This window comes from Diospyros lotus, chromosome 8 (assembly GCF_014633365.1).
Source record: "Diospyros lotus cultivar Yz01 chromosome 8, ASM1463336v1, whole genome shotgun sequence".
Taxonomy (NCBI): Eukaryota; Viridiplantae; Streptophyta; class Magnoliopsida; order Ericales; family Ebenaceae; genus Diospyros; species Diospyros lotus.
The window spans coordinates 34,247,460-34,257,879 of NC_068345.1; the positions used below are offsets into that span (position 1 = coordinate 34,247,460).

At 34.7% G+C, this 10,420-nt stretch overlaps 1 protein-coding gene across 1 annotated transcript in view; it reads right to left on the reverse strand.

Annotated features, from left to right (window-relative positions):
• Positions 1–8,127, reverse strand: part of LOC127807935 (histone-lysine N-methyltransferase ATXR7) — a 48,585-nt gene extending 40,458 nt beyond the window's left edge. Inside the window, 4 exon segments of the mRNA XM_052346171.1 lie at positions 6,229–6,345; positions 6,503–7,055; positions 7,201–7,379; positions 7,985–8,127. Of these exon segments, the coding sequence (XP_052202131.1) occupies positions 6,229–6,345; positions 6,503–7,055; positions 7,201–7,376 (846 nt within the window). The 5' untranslated portion in view covers positions 7,377–7,379; positions 7,985–8,127.
• Positions 8,128–10,420: the final 2,293 nt, after the last annotated feature.

Consider the following 10,420-nt stretch of genomic DNA (forward strand, 5'->3'; position numbering starts at 1 on the left):
GTCGATTTCTTCTAACTTCACCCTGAACAGCCAACCAACATAACTGCCTCTAAATTTTGGTCACTGCCTTTGAATTGCTTCCAAGAACCAGCTTGTCTTGCTTGACTGCAAATTCTTGAGTGAAAATGCCTAGATCCAGCCAAGAATCGGTGCTCTAATACCAATTTGTCAGGAACTTGAGCCTGACTTGTGATTATCTTGAAGATAAAATCGGGAGAATAGGAGAAATAGAAAGAAATAAGGAAGAATCAAACAAAATAAGGGAGAATGAGAGAGAGAGAGATGGAGGATTAGATAGGAAAATAGAGAGAGAGAGCGGGGGGGGGGGGGAGAATTAGAGAGAAACTAAGAGAAAAGAGAGAATTTCAGATAGAAGGGAATAACTTTTAATTCATACCCAAAAAAAATCAGCCAAGAGGTTACAGCTTTACATAAGAAGCTAACCAGCAGTTATTTGTGGTAGTTACCACTCCCCCACTATCAATAACTACTCCTAAACACTACACAACTATCTATAATCTATAAACAACTAACTAATACAATTTTGCAGAAATAAAAATAAAATGTAACTAGCCTAAACCGTGACAGGTACATATATTGGTTTCAATAAAATAAAAGTTATCAAATTATAGGATGTAAATTACTATATTAATAGTAAATAAAGGTCAAGTTGCTTCTAAAGTTTAGGGAGATCCATCCCAATAACAAAAACTCACACACACACACTCTCTCTCTCTCATACACACACACGCACACAATACTCATTAGTAAAAGGTTTAAACAGTTTATTAGGGAAATAAGAGCATAAAAACATCCTAAATTCAAGACTAGCAGGAATGGAGAGAGAATACACCAAGTGTAATATTATAAAGAAAAAGATATGAAGCAAGGGATGAGTACCTTTAACCATGTCCAAACTCATTACTCTTTTTCTCCATATTGAAATAAATTTCAAATTTCATTTGTTCTCCAATATATTGTTTTAATTAAAAAAGGTAAACATAAATACATGTTATTAAATATTCAAAATGCATGCCAAAACACCTTCACTGTTTCCTAAATGATACATACAATTTTGGTAAGTTTCATTGAGTTTATCCAAACATATTGAAATTTTGATTTTCCAATCCTGGTTCATGTTGATCTCCAAGGAAACAAAAACGTTTTAGCCATTAACACAAGATTGTATATCTGACCCATACCAAACAAGCCTGAAGTCAGATAAAATGAATAATTATTAAAATCATGGATGGATTTCCAAGAACACTATAATTTAAAAAAATTGATATGTTTTCTATCAAAGCAAGGGGATAAGTGCCTTTAATCATGTCCATATTACTACTTTTCTCAATACTGGAATAAACTTCAAATTTCATTTTCCCTCCAACATTTAGTTTGAGTAGGGAAGGTAATTGAAATAAATGTCATTAAATATTCACAATGCATGCCAAAACAACCCATTGTTCCCTAAATGATACATACAGTTTTGGTAAGTTACATTGAGTTTAACCAAAAATATCAGAACTTTGATTTTCCATTCTCAGTTCAAGTTGGTCACCAAGTAAACAAAAACGTTTTAGCCATTAACATTACAAAAGCGTAAGCTTGACTCATTACCAACTAGCCAAAAGTGGGAAAAATTGTACTGTTAGAGTAGAACACAGCACTCCCACAGATTCTCACAACTCAATAACTCACCTTATTCACTCCCACACCCGAGAACACAAATGATATGGATAACACAAACAAGAATAAAAGAAAACAATAATAACACAAAGAAGAGTTATCTTGGTTCGGTCTCAAAATGAGACCTACATCCAGACTGCTGTTACGCCACCCAATCCACTATCTTGAAACGCCTTTAGGATGATTACAAAGAGCACCTGAATCCTACCTAGCCCATATACCCTGAAAGCTAGCAGAATTCCAAGATTACAAGACTATCCCCAGCCTTACTCTTGATCTCTCACTCAATCCCAATACACAAGATAGAAACCGAAGAATAATCCTACTTCGGAATGAAGCGTACACACTGACTAATCTCCCCCACATCCCACGATCCCTATTTATAAGCTATAGGGTCGTGAGTTACAAAAGCCTTAACAAACTGACCGGCTGACCGAGAATAACTAACTAAATTATTCGGTCAGTCACCCTTCTAGAAACATACCTTCTAGAAGTGTTATGATTCTTACTCTACAACAGAAAAACATACACTTGCAACACTACAAAAACTATCTGTTTACATTAAACCTTCTAATTTAGTACAAATGACATAACATGTACAATTATTAAGACAACAATACGTTTGTTTTCAAAGCAAGGGATAAGTGCCTTTAATCATGTCCGTACTCATTACTATTTTTCTCCACATTGGAATAAACTTCAAAATTCATTCGTTCTCCAATATTTTGTTTCAATAAAAGTGGTAAATAGAGATATATGTTCTTAAATATCCGCGATGCATGCCAAAACAACTGACTGTTTCCTAAATGATACATAACAGTTTTGGAAAGTTTCAATGAGTTAATCAAAAATTATCAAGACTTTAATTTTCCATTCTAGGTTCAAGTTGGTCTCCAAGAAACAAAAATGTTGTTGCCATTAACATTAGTGTGTATATTTGACTCACTACCAACTAGCCTAAAGTGGGATAAATTGGATTATTATTAAAATCATTGATGGATTATCCAAGCACACTGCTTTGTGTGCTTCTAAATAAATACAGTCCAGTATAGGAGACAACCACTCTTCTTCAGGAATGTTGCTAAGTACTGGGCAAATTCATGCATCTTTTGCCACACAATTGGGATTAATAACTCAGGGACAATATGGCAGGGCTTTCAATTTCAATATTCATTTTCATTATTTCAAAAACAAAAACATAAAAAGGTGTATGGTAGCTCATTTTCATTTTCAAAATTTTTTGGATTTTTTTCAAAATTTTGAAAAAGAAGATAAATGTGTTTTCACAATTATAATTTTATTTTCATTTTCTTCAATCTCCCTCACCCACATTTCTTTTGATTAAGGTTGCCAAAATGTGGCCAGGGGTGCTGCCGATGACCACAAACGATCGCCAATGACCCTACCCCAACAATTGCCAATCATTGCCAACTCCCATGGGACTTGCTCATGACTCCCAAAGTAGAAGGGGAAGGGGAGAAAAAGAAAATCAAACACAAAACTGGAATATATATATAGTTGTCAAACATGTTAAGTTTTCATTTTTTTCATGGAGCAATAACCACCCAAGAGGTTTGCCTTAGTTACAGACACATGTTTTGAAAAATAGGGGTCAAATAACCATTTTACCCTTCTTTTCTCATTCCTCTTAGTTAAAAAAAGAAAAAAAGAAAAGAAAACCCAATGGTGATCAACCATCATTGACCACTACCATTTTGTCAATTGACAAACCCCAGGCTAGGTTCATCATCTAGAGATGGGGTTCAGAACACCCATCACTGGGGTATGGAGTTGTAGAGACCTAATTGAAGAACCCCATGAAGAAGGTGAAGCAAATGAAGATTAACAGAGAGTACCCCATTGAAGAGGCAATGGCAGATGACACCCAGCCAACATTGTTAGTTACTGATCCTCCTAGTCAAGCTCACTACCAATCTGGGGTTTCATCATGAACCAATCCGTACCTGAAGATGTTTTCTGCATGACATCAGCTATATGGAACAAAAGAATGCAGATCTTGGCTATAGATCTATAAAATTGGTAGAGGTTAGATTGAATATTTTTCGACCTCTATAACAAAGAGGAACAACGAAAGAGGGAATGGAGAATGCAGTTCCAATGTGATGTCTTCCAACCAAAAATGCTCCAACGTAACCCCTAGCAATCTCTGGGGTTCGCACCAGAGGGAAAAAGGGAGAGAGAGTTGGAGGGAGAAAAAGAGATACACACAAACAGAGCTCAACCCCACTTTGGGGTTCAATCATGGGGTGAACCCCACTCTCACAATGGGGTGCAGATGGGTTCTTCCATTCGACAGGAATGGGAGGAGAAAATGGGAGGAACCCATGCCACACCGATTGAGGAAGGTTTGACCATGGCAAAACCAAACAGAGAGAGAAAGAAAGAGAGAGACAGAGAGAGAGAGAGTATTTTAGTCATTTTGAAAAATTTAACTGGGGTTAAGTAATAGAAGTGGGTTTACTGCAATAAGGATAATACGGTTAAGCTGGGTCAATTGTTATTTTAAGAACATTAGGGATACTTCTAGCATTAACCCTAAACCTCAGGGGTATCAAGCATATATTTTTCCCTTTTTATGTTAAAATGATAACTAAACATAAAAATTTGAGAGTGAAAACTAAAATGTAAAAGCTTTGTTAAATGGCCCTCAGAGTGAAATAAGCTTTGTTGTGTTACCCCTAGTGCCTAGTCCAATGTTTGAAGGACCTGTTGATGTCCAGGATTGTAACCTAGGAGGAATGGTTTTGAGAAAGAAGGTCCTAAGAATATTGCCTTTAGCTTTGGAGAAGGCTAAGGAGTCCATAGCTTTCGTTAAAGCATGCATCAAAAAGGACCAGTCTCCGGTGCCGGTTTTATCAAAGAAGGAGATAGTGAAGCAAAATGAATGGAAGAAACATGATGAGTTTCAAAAGATGGCGGAAGAGCTTTTTGTTGTTGGGAACAAGACTCTTGCTGTTTTGATTATTGATATTCTAGTTGGTGAGCTACAGCGTCAAATCAAGTCTTGGCTTGCACAGAAGTTTGAATTTCCTTCTATTATTGGAGATGATATGGTTCGAAGTATGACAGGTCAATTGGAACTACTTTCAATTGCAATAAGGAATAGGTGGATGGTTGGACTTGGTGTTGCAATAAACCATAGCACTGTTGCTGTTGGACAGTTTTTGTCTGAGTACTTTAAGGAGCCTACAATTCTCAATTGCTGCATCTTTGGGATATTGCAGATAACTTGGTAGTTGACCTGATCTTAGCAAAGGTCAAGGAAATTACTAAAATTTACATATCAATGGGAGAAGAGAGCTTTGACATAGAGATCTTCGAGGTCTACATTTTAGGTTTGCAGGAAAAGCAAAAGAAAAGGAACGTAAGAGAAAGAGAAAAAAGCTAAAGAGGAGAAGGAAAGAAAGGAAAAAGAGAAGAAGGATCAATCAAATAGCGAAAGCAGGAATTAGATGAAGAAGTGGACCACTCGCTATAAGTTCTTAGGGACAAAAACTCTCTCAAAGAGAGGGGAATTGTCAAGACCCAATGGATCCCCAAGGATATAATAGTAATTATGTATTATATGTATTAGTTAGTTGTTATACTTTGTTGTTTCAATGATTCTACCTTTCAGTTGTATTGTAACTGAAAGGAATAAATAGGTAGATTAGTTAGAGAATGTTCATATTGGAATGATAATTGAATTTTTTATTCTCTCTCAACTCTTATCTCTCTCTCGTGCCCTTCTGATTTCTCTATTCTTCCCTCTCAATTCTCTGTTCTCCCTATTCTGTCTACATTTCCCCCTCAATTATGTCCGTTATCTTCCTCTTTCTGCTCTAATTCTCCCTCCAATCCTCTCTGTTCTTGGTTCTAACTCCCTCAAATTCTTCTAGTTTCCCATCCAGACCCTAGGTAATCCCTAGGAACATGACAATGTAGCTTGTCTTGTAGTTGGATTTTCACATTTTATTTTATCTTAATTTTGGCAACAGCTATCATAACACATTGGTCAAGTTTAATGTCTAATTCTGCACCTTGTAAATGGCCAAGAATATTATAAAGCAAGGGTTTCTCATCCTCTCCAGAAAAGGGTGTCATGCTCTCCAAATTGTCATAACAAGCAGTAAGCTTCTTTGCTGAAGCTTACAAAACGTTTTTCCTAAAATGAGCTCCCTTTTTTCTCTCTTTCTCTATTTCCCTCCCTACTTTGTGCTTTCTTTAAATTTAAATTATACTAGTTGCTCGTTTTAATCATGCTTTTGAGTCATTTTGTAGGCTTATTGTATAGGATTTGGCTAAGTGCCACCATGCAGAACCTTAGACATGTTCAAAACATGAATATTATGCAAGACATGTTGATAGCACACAAGGAAATTGAAAGGTTCCGCTATTACTATTCATGAGTTAATACCAATTATTCTGCATCATTGGTACCAATTTAATAATGAGAAAGTATGAAAACAAATAGTCAAGTATCAAACTCAGTTCTTATAACTTTGTTTCTCTCACAAAGTAAATAAAAGTCTTCTGGCATACCACTAACGAATCGCGAAGGTATCCACACTGATGCCAGGAGTAAAGCTCCATGAGAGAGTGTGGTCCATGTTTCCTCCCCTCATCATCCTCAAAGAACCAAAAAGGTCCATCATCTAACTGTCATTTAACAAATATATAACCAGTAAAACAGTAAACATGGTTATCCCATAAGTACAACATTTAACAGTAACATATAGCTGCATAGAAAATACAGGGGACCATAGTTAAAAGAAATGATAATCATCCAACAGTATCAAACAGGAAGTTATAATACCAATTGTGGATATGATGCAGTTGAACCAGCTGCTTCAAAGTTTGGCATCTGTTGGTTTGAGCTACAACTGTTATCATTCAGCCATGGTCTGATTGTTGTCTGGGAATCAGAACAACCACTTGTTGCAGCTCCGAAGGGTTGTTCTTTTGTGGCCAGGTTTGCAGTGGAATCAGAGATACATGTAGTTAGATATGCGAAGCCAGTGGAGACATGGTCAGGGAACTTCTTAAAATACTTCAGAGGCACTGGGTTCATCAGAGTCTCATTTACAATGGCATATACAGGAAGCTCTTCAGGCAAGAACCCAGTGTGCAAACCCTCATACAGCTGCTCCTGAATATAAGGGCCACACATTTGCCCATTTTCATTCACATACATCCATCCATTCACAAATGAAGGGATGACATATCCATTATGATTCTTTCCAGTGTATGAAGCCCCTAAACTATTGCAAGGCTGAGTGATATTGCTACTGTTGTCAGTGGACTGGCAACTAACATTTGTAGCAGACTGTGAACCAACTTCTTCGCAACACTTAGAGCAAGATGGAGATCTGTTGTCATCATTGAAGCACATTAAATACCCATTACCCAAACAAAGTGAAGGAAAAAAAAAAAGCAGAGTCAATGAACCCATAAAAGTGTGCAAACAGTAGATCAGAGAAAAGCCACTAGTTAGTCATTTGTGTAACACAATACCCGTGTCTCGGCTCCATGGAACTGGAAAGATCACCGCAATCTTTAGCATAGATCTGAGAGTCCAAATCAGAGAGCTTTAACCTCTTTCTAGACAAGAAAGGGCGATCGCAATCATTGAGCCTGGACTCTGAATGAAAGATATCTGTTTCACTGCTGCAAAGAGTTGAAGAGACCATGACCTGGAGAAGCTACCCAGAAGAAAGCAGCATGAAAGAGGGAAAAAGAAAGCTTATCTACAATGTTTTAAGAATCACAAAATCGCTGATGATTTGACAAACACTACAAACGCAAAGTTGGTCTAAAACCGATTCCAGTCAAACAAATTGTAAGTAACATATGTCTGAATCATAAAACAGGCGGGTTCAATTGCGCAAACATCTTGACAATTCTTCAACCAATATATGTAAAAAAACAAAGAAAAAGGAAAAAAAAAAAAACTACAGAATTTTTTCCATAGATAGCCCGGCCCTAGGGGGAGAAAGTGCTGAATTAGACTCTAAAATCCAAATCGAATTCTTTAATCTCCAATTCCAGAGGAGGCAGTAATATGATTCAATTGTGCGGTTGAAACAAAACAGGCAACAAAATCAACGTTAAGAATCCCCTTCGATTTTGACGAATTAAAAATCCGGACTTCTTTCGAACAAAGCCAATAGAAACCTAGTATTATTAAATCTTCGAGACAAATATCACATAAATTACGAAACTATCGTCGATGAGTCACAACACGAGAAAGGAAATAGAAATCAACCTAGTAAGCGTAATGACAATAGTAAATCCTTACCGATAGAACCGGAGATGGCGAACGCCGACGACTGCGATGAAACTCCGACGGAGATCGCGGATGGCAGTGGTGGCTTTTGGTAGAGGAAGAAACGGAGAACCCTAGAAAGACTGGAATCGGAAGTCACGACGAATCTTATGATTTAGGAGAGCACGTACCATAGCGTACTCCATGTGAACTGTAAAATCTTATCACCAGACCCTCCGACCGACAAAAAAATTATTATTTATTACTGCTTTAATTATTTTAATGTGGTTAAAAATTAATTTTTATATAACAAAAGTTTTTAAAAAATATAATTTTAAAGTTAAAAAATATTAAAATTAATTTTTTAATGTTATAATGAAAGAAAAATTAGAGTTGAAAAACAAAAAAGAATGTTTTTTACAACTAAACAGGCACTACAAAAATTTTTAAATAGATATTTTTTATGCTTTAATTCTAAAATATTTTCACATTTTTCTTTATTTGAGTGTCAATGTAAAAGTAAAATATTTTACAATATAACATTAATTTATAATAATTATTAATTTTTAGTATAGAAAGTTACAATAATTATTTGTAAAATTTGACTTAGTTCTATAATTTATCTTTAATGTTCTAAACATAGCAATAATATTATTTATTATTTAAAATCGCCATCTTAAAAGTTGTTGTCTAGTCTAGATCTCATGCCCAATCACCCTTTCTGACTTACCACGATATTACATGTCATCACTCGTAAATGCAATAGTCCTACTATGTAGGTTCAGCGGGTGACTCTGATACTATACTATCACAACTTAGGCAGCCACCTTCAAAAGATCGATGCTTAATCATGACCTCATGTCCAATATCCCTTTTAGCACATGCCATTCTAGTGGATTGCCCAATCCATTGCAATATCCCTAGAGGTTACTTTGACATCACTTGTCACAACTTAAGCATCACATTTAGAAGATAATTGCCTAATTAGTATACATGTTCATTAGTTGATAGTACACATCGTCGCCTTAATCATAGTGCCCTCACTCAGTTCTGATACCAACTATAATAACCTAAATAAAAAAATAATTAAAAAAACTTATTTTTATCTTTTATCTTTTTCTCTTTATATTTTCCTTTATCTTATACTTTATTTCAAGAAAAACTAATAAGAAAAAAAAAATATAGTGATGGCCTTGAAAAATCTAAACCCTAAATCCAATAATATGTGGGGTTTAAATGACATTGAATTAGAGAATTATATTCAGTTTCATAGGTTTTATCTATTTCATCATCTATTTGTCTCTTTTATTCTTTTTTATATTTTTTAGTATATTTCTATATCAGAGCTGTGAATGAATACAATTCATTTATCTCTCTCAATGTTTTTTGTTTTGCTTTTTTTTTTTTCATCTCAATTTGCATGATTTAGTTGCATTCAATTGGGTGTGAGTTTTGCTTGACATAAACGAAATGATCATGGTTCCATTTTCAAGTTTATTTGATTTAGTTATGTTGATGAAATCAATGTTTGATTTATCAATAAGATTTAGGAGGTTTTGAATTTAATTGGGTATGTGGATTGTTCAATTGATAAAAGAAAGAGGTTAAAAGCATGGGAGATCATGTTGGAGGCAGTTTAAATGTGGGAAATGATAAACTTAGTTATTTATTAAATAATAGTTTGTGAACGAAGTTGAGAATGTCGAAGATAATTATTTAAATGCATTAATTTTGAGATTTAAATGAGATATAGATATCAAATTCTCTATCCAAATGAGTATATGGTATATTGATGAGCGTATAATAAAATCGAGTAACATTATAAAGTGATAAGATTATATATAAATATAGAATTGAAGTCGAAAAGAAACAACTAATGAAATGTAATAGTATTAACATATTTTGTAATAATGGAGACAATAGTGATGAATTAAGAAATTTATGATTAAGTAAAAGCTTAAGGGTAGCGATAAGGTGCATGCATGTTTGTCTTTATAGGCCTAGCAATACGCACATATGTATAGTATACCCCCCAAAGCCAGCACTTGTCCGTGGCTTTGTTCGCTTCTCCTTGGTATTAGCAAATAGCACTGCCCACTCAATTCCATATACAAATGATAATAACATATAAAAGATGATGTCATATTTATAAATCTGAATAATCCGAACAATTAGTCAATAACATATAGAAATGTCATATAATTAATTAGTTTATACATAAATATAAACAAAATAGTGTAATATTAATTACCACATCATCAATTACGTACGTACAATGAGCTTCAATTCTCTTCACTGTTTAACATGGAAATTAATTACTGAACACAATATATAGAGGGAGACCTACTTTCACAATATGCATGAATATACATAAATATATATATATATATTATTTTAGGATTAATTAAATAAATCAAAAGAAAGAAAAAGAAGCTAACTCGTTTGACACCATCAAGGAAGTATTTTGGC